The following is a 13,968-nucleotide window of genomic DNA, read 5'->3' as shown; positions in this document are numbered from 1 at the left end:
AACCCTAACATATTCCTTAAGCATAACAACTATATATTATATAAGTGCATATTATATAATATTTAATATATTAATATACATTATGTGTAACTTAATATAATATATTTTAAATATTTAATATACTATATAATATATAAATATATACATATACTATATTGTCTATAATTAATGTATGTTGTATAACTAATACATGTTACATATTACATGTAATATATAAGAATATATTATGTAATTATATATAATTGTTGTTCTTAAGGGATATGTTAAGGTTTTATCACCAAGTTAATTTTTTCTACCTTATTTAACACGATTGGAGGAAGAGTGGAAATAAGAATCATATGAGCTAAAATGATTTCTGAGGTTGATGAATTTCCAGGAATATTTTCTAAGAGGCAACAAAATAACCAGATTTATGATACCCTTAACACTGTTATTTTTTGAATAATTCAAATTAGAAACTTTGGCACAAATTGAGGAGAAAAATGTAAAGCTGTTACTTGGAATTTTGTCACCTTAATTATTTCCAGTGGAAAAGAAACTCTTTCAGGAAATGGGGTTTGGAATTTTTTAACAATGTGTAGATGTGTTTGATGACCTGACAAGGTCCCTTAAAATCTTGTGGTTCAATAAAGCAGCCCCTCTCTGTGAAGACAGGAGACCATGCCGTGCTACAGTGGCTCAGGAAAAACATGACAACCTGACAATAGACCTGCATGCTGGGAGGAGAAGTAATTTATTTCCCCTCTATTCTCTGTACATGATACTACACAGAGTCAAATGCACGTCCATGCACGCGTAAGGCAAGAGAATAGAAATTAATTTGCTTCACTCATAGAATTTCAGCCACTGCATGCTAAGCTGCTATGCTTATTTCTGGAAAGTTCATCTTTGAGGCTGAATAGAATTCCTGTTGTTCTGCTTTTTATATAAAGTAGTATATTGTTTGCTTAAAAATGGAAAGCTCATTTTATTAAGTATTTTTGTTCCTGTGATTCTGTTCTTTGGAACATGAATTCCGCTACCATTTTTCAAATGCATTTCTGAGTACTTTGCACTGCGGAGTTACTAGCCCCTCTCTGACAGGGATTTTCTCAGTCATTTTCACCTCTGTCCACATCACAGTCCACTCTGCTGCGGCATTTAGATCCATAGCACAGCAGGTGAAGCGATGTAAGGGCAGAACAATGGGAAACACACACCTTCTTTTCTTTTAAGACAGGGATATGAACTTCTATCCAGCTTCATTTTGACAAGTCTTTCTCCCTCCGCACCCCCACCCCGCTTTTTAAAAAAGTGTATGCTCTACTACTCAACAGAGTCACATTTAAAACATGAGGACAGATTAAATTTGTCCTCAGAATGTACAACTTCTTTTCACAAAATTGAAAACCGTTGGTGAGGGTTGCAGTCACCGTATTCTCAGGCGCTTGGGTTTGTACACATTAAACAGGAGAAAAATCCCGCCGAGACCCCACTGAATGCTCCCCACAAACGGCTACTCTTGTTGTGAGTCTGTCCTAAAATGGTGCACAGTAGGGCCTCCATATCCACGAGTTTCACATCTTGACTCAACAACCATCAGATTTGAAATATTTAGAAAAAAAATCCCAGAAAGTTCCAAAAACCAACACTTTAAATTTGCCAGGTGCCGAGGCACTACACTGAATCCACATGAATGAAGTGATGTGTAGATGTACTTTGTGGTAGTCTATCTGCAAATATCGGTCACATGCAAATGTTACACATTTTACATAAGGGACCTGAGCATCTGCGGATTTGAGTGTCCTTTGGGGTCCTGGAACTAATTAATCCCCCGCTGATACCGAGGGGCGACTCTTTGACATGACACCTACTCCAGCTACACACAAGAAATCGCTTCTTTCCTAGAATGTGACTGATAGTAAGGAGACATCCAGCTGAGTTGACTGATTTTTCAGAAATGAATAAAAGGAAAGCCATGGGGACCTGTGTGAAAGGGGCCTGTGGTAGAGGTGGAGGTAGAGTGGGGCCAGGGTTCAGTAAAGGTGTTGATGAATGTGAAAAAGTGAGGGTTTTGAAAGAGAATATTGAAGGGAGTATGGAAGCTGGAAATGACTGTAGGGAGAGGAAAAAAAACTTGGCAATAGTAACCTCAGTATGATAACACCATAAAGAATCAATCTGGCATGGGTGTTTTCAATTTGCTAAGAGGTTTGAGATTACCAAAATATTTCTAGAAATTTAAGTATTTCTAGAAATATTTCTCAATCTTGGCACTAGTGACACGTTGGGCTGCATGATTGTTTGTTGTGAGGGTGTGCTCTGTGCACTGTAGAATGGTTAGCAGCAGCCCAGGCCTCTACCCACTAGATGCCAGTGGAGGTCCCCACCCTGAGTCATGACAACCAACAATGTCTCTATACATTTCCACATGTTATCGAGGCGGGTAGAAGCACCCATACCTGGAACCACTGGCCTAGACCAATGGTTTTTAACGTGGGCTGCATAGTAAGAAAGTAAACTATCAAAGTACAAATACAGAGGCCCATTTCCTAAGCCTGATGTTTAATTGGTCTTTGGTATAACTGTTACCGGCATGTTTTCTATATTCCTGAGATGATGCCATTCAGTTTCTGAAGTATTATAATCCCTTTAGAAAACAATTAGGGAATACCTACTATCTGCCCAGCATCCTTAAATGATGAGAGCACAAAGATGAATGAGACGTTGTCCTTGGCCTAGAGAAGCTTAGGATCTAGTGAAGAGATGGACACATAGCAGATACTTTTCTGATATGTTACAGTCAATGTCCTTAAAGTTAAATGTGCAGGACACTGTGTCAGCACAGAGGGGGAGCTGATAGCCTAAGGGCACAAGGTTTGAGCTAGCACTACAGTTCCACGTGAATGTCTGAAATTCCAAGGCAGCAACATTAAAGTAGTAAGGCAACTGGACTCGCATGCATAGCAGTTTTACTACTGTGTACATATGCACACATACATGCACTCGTATACACACACACAACAGAAATGCATCAATTATAGGAATAGTCATAGCAGCAGATAGGAGATGCTCTCAGTGCCTCACCCAAAGCCCCTTAGCTCTCACTGTTCTCATACATGCCACTGACTCTCTGCTAGGGAGCTTTCTCTGGCCACAAGAGTGTGCTCTGCCTGTACCTAGAGCAAGCCAGAAATGCCATGGCATTACCACCCTGAAGCAGCCATCAGCCAATGACAAATAAGAGTTGTCCCATCCAAGCTAGTGAGATGGGGTATTATGTCCCGACTCCCATTCTATGCCATCTTCCCAAATACCCCAGTGAGAATGAGACCCACGTGTGCTCTTCGATGCACTCTATATTGGATTCCCTCTCCTGTCTATATCTTACTTCTTCACTCCCCTGTAAAATCCCAAATCAACTTCTTGAACTCAATTCTATGTCTTTGGGTTTGCTTCTGGATAACCCAGCTAAAGACACAGCATTATTCATAAAGGCTACAGACTTAAAGAAAGCAAAAACACACAAATGTCGACGATAGAAACATGGCTAAAAAAAATTGTGGCACATCCATATAATAAAATACTATGCATCAATAAAAATGAACCAATTATAGCTTCTCATCACTACTGGAATGAATCTCACCAACATAAATAATACATGCTTTATGATTACATTAATATAAAGTTTAATATCAGGCAAAACATGTTAGAACTAAAAGGTATGGTGGTGGTTATCTTCAGGAAGGGAGGATAGATAGGGACAGGAACAACGGCAATGTTCCATTGCTTAACATCCATGATGTTACATGGGAATGTTCAGCTGGTGATAATTCACTTATTTTTACCCTTTTTTGTGTATGTATTTCAATTAAATGTTTTTTAAAATCTAAACATTCATCATGGAGGATGTGAGAAAAGCGGATGATGTAACAGGGAGCGCAGGAGCTGGGGAAGAGAGGGCAGAAAAAGATGTGATAGTAGCATTAGCTCACATTAGGGAGGGTCCGTAACCAAAGATTCAGTAGCCACCATGAGACTTCCAGCTAAAATCAATAAAATAAGCAGAGGAGGGCCCTGGGCCTTCTCCTTGCGCTGAGAGGTAGAGGGGATCAGAATCTCTGTAACTTTTTCTCACTGCTATTTTGTCTGTGCCTTGCCTCCATAGTCATCATTCTAAGAGTAAACTGTTCCTTTCTGAGCTGCCTTGAGTATTGAAAATTTCAGCAACAAAATGTAGAATCTACATAGGGAAACAAATAAAATGTATAATGACGCATTAGAAGTGTTAGCCATGCGAACTTTTCCAGAACTAAAGAAAGTTCTTTTCAAAGTCATAACATTGTTCTTAGAAAGCCTCTTTCAATGGCTCTTCTCAAACATTCACGGTGCACCTTTGGTACTTAATGAGCATTTTGCACAGGTAAGACGGAGCATCAAAGGCATCTAGGTGGTCCTGTGCCATAGCAGCTACGCTCTGTGGGTAAATAACTGTGGAAATGCATCAGCAATTTTGTTCCTAATTGGTAGGTAAATTAATTACCGGTAGCCAAGGGGTCATTCTTATTCTTTCCTAACTCCCTGCTGCCTGATGCTTGTAAAAGATTTTGTTTGCTCTAGTCAAAGGATTTTGATGTCTTTACCTCTTGACCTCTAAAAGATCTTTCAAGGGAGATGCCATTTTCTGTCTTCTCATCCATGTCTTTATTCCAGTTCATCAAATTAGTTCACAGAAACCTCCATGGGGGCCTGGTTGTAAAAGGTAAAACCGGAGCCACGTTGCTGTCAGTAGCTCTTGCAATCTTCATTAGTATTTATGAACGTGGACCCAGGCAGTGGCAGTTACGTTCCCATTACTGGAAGCCTCTTAAGAGTCCCATTATTGTCTTACCTTAATTGGACTTCTGTCTGAGAGGAAAAAAATAAAGAGCCGATTTCATTTTCTCGAGCCATTGACCTGTGATATTTGTAAGGCCTAGACTCGCCTCATCTCTACCAAGTGGGCCCTAGGCGGACTGGTCATCTTGATATTAAACTTCTCAAATAAATTCATTTGAGACCGGGGTCAGATAATAGATAATAAGCTAAACTGAGAGGTCATCTTCCTGACTTGAAAGGCTCCTTCTGTACAGTAGGGACCTGATTGTGAGGAACTAGTATAGCAAGGGGCTTGAAATTCAATTTTGGAGAAGGTTTTTTTTGGGGGGTAAGGGGGGGACCCACGATCTTCCTAGTTCTTTCTCCTCCCTTTAGTTTGGCTTTTTCATGCTGTTGCAACAACAAAAGATGAAGGAATTTGTTTTCCACCTCAAATGATTCTTGCTCCGTTGATGAGATTCAACTGGAGAAATGGGAAACTCCCCTGAGTTTCCTCACTCTAGAGAACTATACAGCTGATCTCCAGAGAACCATGTGATGGCTCAGTGGACTGTCACTATTTCCCACATGAGCCATTTGACTTAGAGGTAGCTCATGATTTGGGAAGGTGACAGGATCAATCCCCTAGGCCAGTGATGGCGAACCTATGACATGCGTGTCAGAGGTGACACACGAACTCATTTTTTTGGTTGATTTTTCTTTGTTAAATGGCATTTAAATATATAAAATAAATACCAAAAATATAAATCTTTGTTTTACTATGGTTGCAAATATCAAAAAATTTGTATATGTGACATGGCACCAGAGTTAAGTTAGGGTTTTTCAAAATGCTGACATGCTGAGCTCAAAAGGTTCGCCATCACTGCCCTAGGCCTTCAAGCTTCTCTGTCCCTTGAAGTGACTCCAGCAGCACCTGAGAAAGAGCTTGGTTTTCTCTCCTGCCCCTCACTACCCAAGCCAGGCATATTCGGAATAACCATTCAGAAGCAGGATTATCCTCACATGTGGACGTTTGACAGACATGGTTTACCTTTTCTTCTGGCTCTCCTTTCATTGTTTCTCATTCTAGTACAGACACAGCAACCATTTATCCCAAGCTGAAGATCAGGGCACTTCTGCTGACAACGGATCTTTTAGAATTTATAATGCACTTTTTTGAAGTATTACTTGAATGTGTTTTATGTATTTAAATTATTTAGACACTAGACCATACCTTAATACATATTTAGCAAAACAAATTTAGTTAAAGGTAAATTTATATTTAAAAAAACTCTACCAAAAGTACTATTTGTTCATCACCCACTTATCAAGCACTTGTTATATTTGCAGCGGTCTCATTTTAATAATTTACTTTGCAAATTCTTCTGCCTGACCTTGCACTTTTTAAAATTTTATAATTTTTTTTTTTACTTTTAACAAAATAATACATGTACATTATTTTTACATGAATTTAGCAAGTTTATAAGAAAGAGTAACAGTCTCTTGCTTCATCTTTTCTTAGGCCAAGTCCATCATCTTTGAATCTTTTGGTAATGTCCTCCCTCTATTTCCTCTTTCTCTCTTTCTGGAACTGCTGCTGATTGAATGTTCAAATTTCACAAAATATTCACTAATTTTCCTGCTTTATTTTTATTTTACATCTTAGCATTTTTGTCAAATTTTGAGAGTTTTCTCAAATTTATCTTTCAATCCTTACATTGAGTCTCTCTTTCTCCTATTTCATTTTCAAAGCTCACCCTCCTTCTCTGAGTGTTCCTTTTGAGAATACACCATACCTATCTCATAGATGCAACATCTTCTCTTATCTCTTTGAGCACATTATTGTTTTAAACCTTTTCTCCCTGCGTTATTTCTACTCCAAGTTTCTTTTTTCTGGGTGTTTCAGTCACTCTTTTTCAGGTTAGAAGTTTACTTAAATGTCTGGTAATCCTTAATTGTCAATTTATGTTTTCCTATTTTATCTCCTATTTTATTTGCCAAACTGCTATATATGAGTTCCCTTGGCTCTATTTCAAGAATGAGCAAAAGTTTTATGGAATGCATTATATAGTAAATATTTTAGGGCTATGGATCTCTGGTACAACTACTCCACTCTACTATTGTAGTGGGAAAGTAGCCATAGGTTATATGTTAACAAATGAGTAAAGCTGTGTTCTAATAAAACTTTATTTGCAAAATAGGTAACAGGCAGAATTTGGCTCATGTGCCATAGCTTTCCAACTCTTTCTCTATATCAATGTTGATAGTTTATATTTTTATACTTTTCAATAGCAAATATTTATTTTGGCAAAAAAACAAAAACAGAAAAAGAGAGATAAAGCAAATATGACAAAATGTTAACAAATAGTTAATTCTAGGTGATTCCAATGCTACATGTCCATATACTCTTTCATTATTTCTCTAGGTTTGAAATTTTTCAAAATAAAAAGGTAGAGAGGAAAACTCTGATGAAAAGTCTAACTAGCCGAAACCGGTTTGGCTCAGTGGATAGAGCGTCGGCCTGCGGACTGAGGGGTCCCGGGTTCGATTCCGGTCAAGGGCATGTACCTGGGTTGCGGGCACATCCCCAGTGGGGGATGTGCAGGAGGCAGCTGGTCGATGTTTCTCTCTCATCCATGTTTCTAGCTCTCTATCCCTCTCCCTTCCTCTCTGTAAAAAATCAATAAAATATATTTAAAAAAAAAAAAAGTCTAACTACATTCTGCCCTGATATATTAAAATAGCCTCATGGTAAATAGTGGCAACATTATGTAAAAGCCAAAGCTAAAGTCCTTACTTAGGATCTTTAAAAAATGTATTAATGTTCAACATTTTTAAATAATTAAGAAAAAGTGGGAATTGAAACATTATTACTATATTTTCAGTAATAAGAATCAACATCAGAATTCTTTTGTTATATCAAACTATTCTATGCTTAGAAAAACTGCATTAAAATTTAGGGACTTATTTCATATGTTACAAATAAGTAAAACGTTGAATATTTTAACACATTTTACATCAAGTGTAAGAACCTCAGATGTGTTATTAACTTTGCTATTCTTAACTAGATAACCAGTCTCCCCCAATATTCTATTGATGATATTAGATGATTTCAAGAAAAGGAAGGAAAGTTTTACATCTGTAGTGTTTGTTATTAATTATCTCACATGCCAACAATCTTACCAGTAAGCCTCACCAGCTCAGAACACAAAAAACAGTCCATTTTTCTCACCTGTTAAACATATTACTTTTAAGAAACTTACATTCCAGAACAGCTGTGGAAATAGTGAAATATTTAAATTAAAGATAGAAAACATTTCTTCTAGAAATATTTTCCTGAAAATCTAATAACATCAACTGAACACTGGTGGAGATTGATTATGTAGAGTAAAATAATTAATAACACATCTGAAGTTCTAGTATACTTGATGTAAAGTGCATTAAAATATTTGACATTTTACTTATTTGTAACATATGGAAGGAGTTTGTCAACTTTTAAATAAAATTTTTCTAAGCATAGACCAAACAAATTTAGTGTTATGTGATAAGAATTCGGATATTGATTCTTACTTCTGAAAATACAGTAATAATGTTTCAACTCCTTTGTTCACTTGTCCTAACATATATTAAACCATAGTGGGAAACTATGATAGTTGCAAAAAGGTCGCCCTGCCTTGGAACTGGATCAAGAGAAACAGCATATCACATCGAGAGTTTAAATCATGCAATTTAATATTGCAAGTGTCATAAATCAGTGGAAATGATCAACATATTGAGCATTTTATATTTCTTTATAATTTTCACTTATATTATAATTTACAAATTAAGGAACAGAGTGGAAAAGTTAATTTGCCTAAGGACTTATGACTATTATAAGACATAAACGAGAATCACATATACTTTTTCTAAATCAAAACCCATGTACTCATCCACTATATCATTCTGTCTCACTATGAACAGGGATGTATGTGTTTGGTTTGGTGAAAGTGGCAAAAAGCTAGATGAAGGTTAGTCAAGTCAAATGGCAGGTGATATTACAAGATCACTAATAGAAAAAAGTCATAATAAGTGAGGAATAAATTTGGTATAAGGGACTACAGTGACTAACAGACTTTATATATGGTATGAAATGTTCCTGTAAACCACCTAGCCAGCCCCCAAGGGGCACCTATAGGCCTTCAGCAGGAAAGGGCTATCTGGTAACATTTGAAGTTTTATTTCATTAAGAAATCAAGGGGTGCTTTTCCTCCATAAAATAACTGCACCCAAGAACAATAAGATGTTTCCCACCTGGTGAACCAACATGAACCTCAGAAATGGTGGACAGAGCTCAGGGAGGAGACAACAAAGACAGCAAATCCCTGTAGTGTCAGAAATCACAGTGTCCTCCAAATTCCACTTTCTCGTGTCATCGTAGGGTTGTAATTGGGCACACAGCCGTGGGCAAACTACGGCCCACGGGCTGGATCCGGCCCGTTTGAAATGAATAAAACTAAAAAAAAAAAAGACCGTACCCTTTTATGTAATGATGTTTACTTTGAATTTATATTAGTTCACACAAACAGTTTATCCATGCTTTTGTTCCGGCCCTCCGGTCCAGTTTAAGAACCCATTGTGGCCCTCGAGTCAAAAAGTTTACCCACCCCTGCACTAGCTAAACCACATTCACAAGCCTCTCTTGAAGTTGGGTGTGGCCCTGTAACTAATTTCTAATCAATAATTTAAGAAATTGGTATAACTGCTTCACACTCTCCTTTCCCACTGATGAAGACAAGGCTCTAGAAATTGGTACAGCTCCCACATATATGGAACCTGGGTTCTTGAATCACCGAGTGGAGGAGAGACACCCACTAATGAAGACCGTAGACTGCTGCATGAGGAAGAAATAAAATGCCACTGTGTTTGAGCCATTAAACTATTTTGGGTCTATTTTTCAATATGGGTAAGCCCAATCTGACTAAGACAAATGGTCTATGCATCATTCAGACATAAGCAACATTCTTCTACATCTGAGGAAACAGCAAAGTTTGGCTGTTGGAAATAATATGTACACAGCAGTTCAGAGTAGGTGACATAACAATTGGTGATGAGAGTGGCAGCAGATATTGGCGAGAGAGACATGATGAACAGAAACTAGAAGAGGAGAAATATAGATGCTTAGAGAGCTGCTGCTTAGGAAGTCACAGAGAGCTATACCAGAGGGACAAGGTTCAGAGCAGGTCATTTGACTGAGGGCTACTGACCCTTTACAGTTAGGAACAAACTTTGAAGCACAGTTATCCACCTTCTTCAGACTGTTGGTGCCTTAAAAATATTCAGGTTATATGTGTTTGTGTGGATAGGAACATGCTATACACGGATACATGCATATATGTAGTCAGAATGTATATACTCCAACCTGTGAAAATATTAACACTGAAGGATTTTAGGTAGATTTTCTGTTTTTCCTGTTGAATCATTTAAACTGTTTAAAAGAAGCATACCATACATAGTGAATTTTTTTTTTCATTTCGAGGAAGAAAAATTCTATTAATTGTATATTTTCACGAAAAAATTTAAGTGGCTATCTATAAATAAATATGTAATAAGGATGAGATACAAAGTTTTGTCCAATTCCTACTGTGAAATCTTTCAAGAAATGAATATTTACACACCACAGAGAATATGACCACATGTTTGCCAGTTCTCCTGTTACACAATAAGCTCCTTTGAAGGCTGGCTCTGTATTGTGTTCCTGGTTATCACTGGCACTTGGCACGCAGGAGGCACTGAGGAATGTTAAGTGAATGAATTTATGAATACATGAGTATTCTAGTAGCTTTTAATGTGTAAATTCAATGGCAATTGTTACATTATTTCAGCTCTGGAATCCTTATTCCCTATTATTTCAGTTTTGCTAAGTATATGACAAAGTAATTGACTGATCACACCTAAGACACCTAAACAGTGTTCCTTCTCTTTTCTTTCTTTCTTTCACTTTACATGTCACAGCTCCGTTCAACCCAAATCAAGGTGCAGATAGCATTGTCAAGTTTGATGCTTTTGGAGATGGAATGGGACGGTACAACGTGTTCAATTTTCAGTACGTGGGTGACAAGTATTCCTACTTGAAGGTTGGTCACTGGGCAGAATCCTTATCGCTGGATGTCGACTCTATCCATTGGTCCCGGAACTCAGTCCCCACTTCCCAGTGCAGTGACCCCTGTGCCCCCAATGAGATGAAGAATATGCAACCAGGGGATGTCTGCTGCTGGATCTGCATCCCCTGCGAGCCCTACGAATACCTGGCTGATGAGTTTACCTGCACGGATTGCGGCCTTGGGCAGTGGCCCACTGCAGACCTATCTGGCTGCTTTGACCTTCCTGAGGACTACATCAGGTGGAAAGATGCCTGGGCCATTGGTCCAGTCACCATTGCCTGCCTGGGTTTTGCGTGCACATGCATGGTTGTGACTGTTTTTATCAAGCACAACAACACACCCTTGGTCAAAGCATCAGGCCGAGAGCTCTGCTACATCTTGTTGTTTGGAGTTGGTCTATCGTATTGCATGACATTCTTCTACATTGCCAAGCCGTCCCCAGTTATCTGTGCATTGCGCCGCCTGGGACTTGGGACCTCCTTCGCTATCTGCTACTCAGCCCTGCTGACCAAAACAAACTGCATCGCCCGCATCTTCGATGGGGTAAAGAATGGCGCTCAGAGGCCAAAGTTCATCAGCCCAAGTTCTCAGGTTTTCATCTGCCTGGGTCTGATCCTGGTGCAAATTGTGGTGGTGTCTGTGTGGCTCATCCTGGAGGCTCCGGGCACCAGGCGGTACACCCTTCCAGAGAAGCGGGAAACAGTCATCTTGAAGTGCAATGTCAGAGATTCCAGCATGTTGATCTCACTTACCTACGACGTGGTCCTGGTGATCTTATGCACTGTGTACGCCTTCAAAACGCGGAAGTGCCCAGAAAATTTCAATGAAGCCAAGTTCATTGGTTTTACCATGTACACCACCTGCATCATCTGGCTGGCCTTCCTCCCTATATTTTATGTGACATCAAGTGACTACAGAGTAAGTCTTTCAGTGGTTTCTTCTTTTCCTTCTTCTTTTATCCTGCCAATGCTTTGCTATGTAAGATTTAAAATAGACTCCATTTATTTCATCTCAGCAATTAGGTAGGTAATTACAAATGCCATGATGAACCGCCATATTATACATGGAAATCAATTCACTATGTTTTAAAAGTGTTTCATCAGTGCCTACTATGTGCAAAGCATTGGGCTAGGCACAGAGAGGAAGATAAATGTAAATCATGGTCATTTAAGCAATTTATAAACAAGTGGGAGAAAATGTACTACACAGTCACACATACCTCTAAAACTTTTAATTAAATTTCAAAAGTGAATGATAAGCAAATAAGACTTAAACACTAAAAGCCTAATGAGAGTACTTCAAATTAGACACAGGAGGACCTGGCTACCACAGAGCAATATATATACACATCCAAGTAACCTAATTAAGTCATTATTCATATAGTCTTTAGTAATATATAGTTCAAATTTCTGGGCTTCTATATCATCATCTCTTCTGAAAGAAAGAGTTCATCATTCCACCATAATTTCTCAAACTGTTGAAACCATCCATCAGTAGCTTTTGCATTTATAATTCTGATTTTAATATCTTCCAATGAGTGAATATATAAATCTTTTTCTCTTGAGGCAATTGGATTTCATTCTCTATATTTCTTAAATTGTCACAGATGAAAGTTTTCCAGAGGCATAATGGTTCCCTTGTTATGCCATGATTTCACAAAATGAAGTGCCTCTGTAGGCTGTAATAGTCCCCAAATCTTCTGTTCATCAGCAATTCCTACATTATCAAAATCTTGGATATTGCAGCTCAATAAAAGACAGAGCTATTTAAAGGATGGGATCAAGAGACTGGCGACACTTATGGTACCTAGTCCATTTAATTATTCATAGCCGTGTGACTAAAACCTATGGACTACATTAAAGAAAGAACAAGAAAATAAAGACCACACATTCAATGCTGGGTTAATGGTCAGGGCTTCTAAGACTACCTGTTTAAAAAAATTAGAAAATCTGTCCAAAAGGAAAACAAAGGTCATATTATATGAACCACAGAGCAGTTTGAAGCTTTAGAGCAGGGGTCCTCAAACTTTTTAAACAGGGGGCCAGTTCACTGTCCCTCAGACCGTTGGAGGGCCGGACTATAGTTTTTAAAAAAAAAAACTATGAACAAATTCTTATGCACACTGCACATATCTTATTTTGAAGTAAAAAAAACAAAACGGGAACAAATACAATATTTGTATTTGCATGTGGCCCGTGGGCCATAGTTTGAGGACCCCTGCTTTAGAGGGTGGAGATTTAAATAGAGAATCATAGTTAATATATTTTAATGCCCCCATTTTTATTTTTTTTATTTTTTGTCTTCATGTACACATTGACTCCTCTAGATCTGTAAGGATTTTTATTTTAAGTTCTTAGGAAACTATCCTTAGCATATGTGATTTTGGGAATTGGGACTATAATATACTTACAATGTTAATTATTTTATCCTGGATGTATGAAACTTTATTCTCAAAATCTAATTAAAAACAGAGCAGAAAACACTATTAAAAATAAACAAATAGCATTATAAAAATTTACTTTTATTGAGTGAATTAGCATTTATTTCTAAAACACACAAAAATATGAATTTTCCCCTTTACCATAATAGCAATGTATATCAACTGACTCAACAGAATTAGCTGAAGATACCAGAAGTTTCACCACATGGCAGAAGTCCTTAGGCAAATGGGGCAAAAGGTGTTGGGTTGAGAGTGTTTTAAGATCCTAATTAATGCATCCAATCATAGTGAGGTCATCTTAGACCTCAGGTACTCCTCGCAAATAATGCCAATCCTAAATTTACAGAAGAAATCAAAGGTAGACTGGAGGCTCCAACACATTGGCTTTCAAATTAGCCTGCACATTGAATTGATTGGGTAGCTTTGGAAAAAATAATGCTACCTGGGACACAGCCCCAGAGATTCTGGTTTAGTTGGCCTAATCCATGACCCAGACATCAGAATCTTTCAAAGCTCCCCAAGTGACTCTCATTGCAACCAAGACTGAAAAAC

At 38.0% G+C, this 13,968-nt stretch overlaps 1 protein-coding gene across 1 annotated transcript in view; it reads left to right on the top strand.

The window, feature by feature from the left end:
* GRM3 (glutamate metabotropic receptor 3) overlaps positions 1-13,968 on the top strand; it is a 202,523-nt gene that overhangs the window by 166,409 nt on the left and 22,146 nt on the right. Inside the window, exon 2 of the mRNA XM_023753813.1 lies at positions 10,828-11,894. Coding sequence (XP_023609581.1) covers positions 10,828-11,894 — 1,067 coding nt within the window. The remainder of the gene's footprint in view (positions 1-10,827; positions 11,895-13,968) is intronic.

Source organism: Myotis lucifugus, unplaced genomic scaffold, assembly GCF_000147115.1.
Source record: "Myotis lucifugus unplaced genomic scaffold, Myoluc2.0 scaffold_51, whole genome shotgun sequence".
Taxonomy (NCBI): domain Eukaryota; kingdom Metazoa; phylum Chordata; class Mammalia; order Chiroptera; family Vespertilionidae; genus Myotis; species Myotis lucifugus.
Note: the sequence above shows the minus strand (reverse complement) of the source record. Positions and strands in the feature narration are given on the sequence as shown.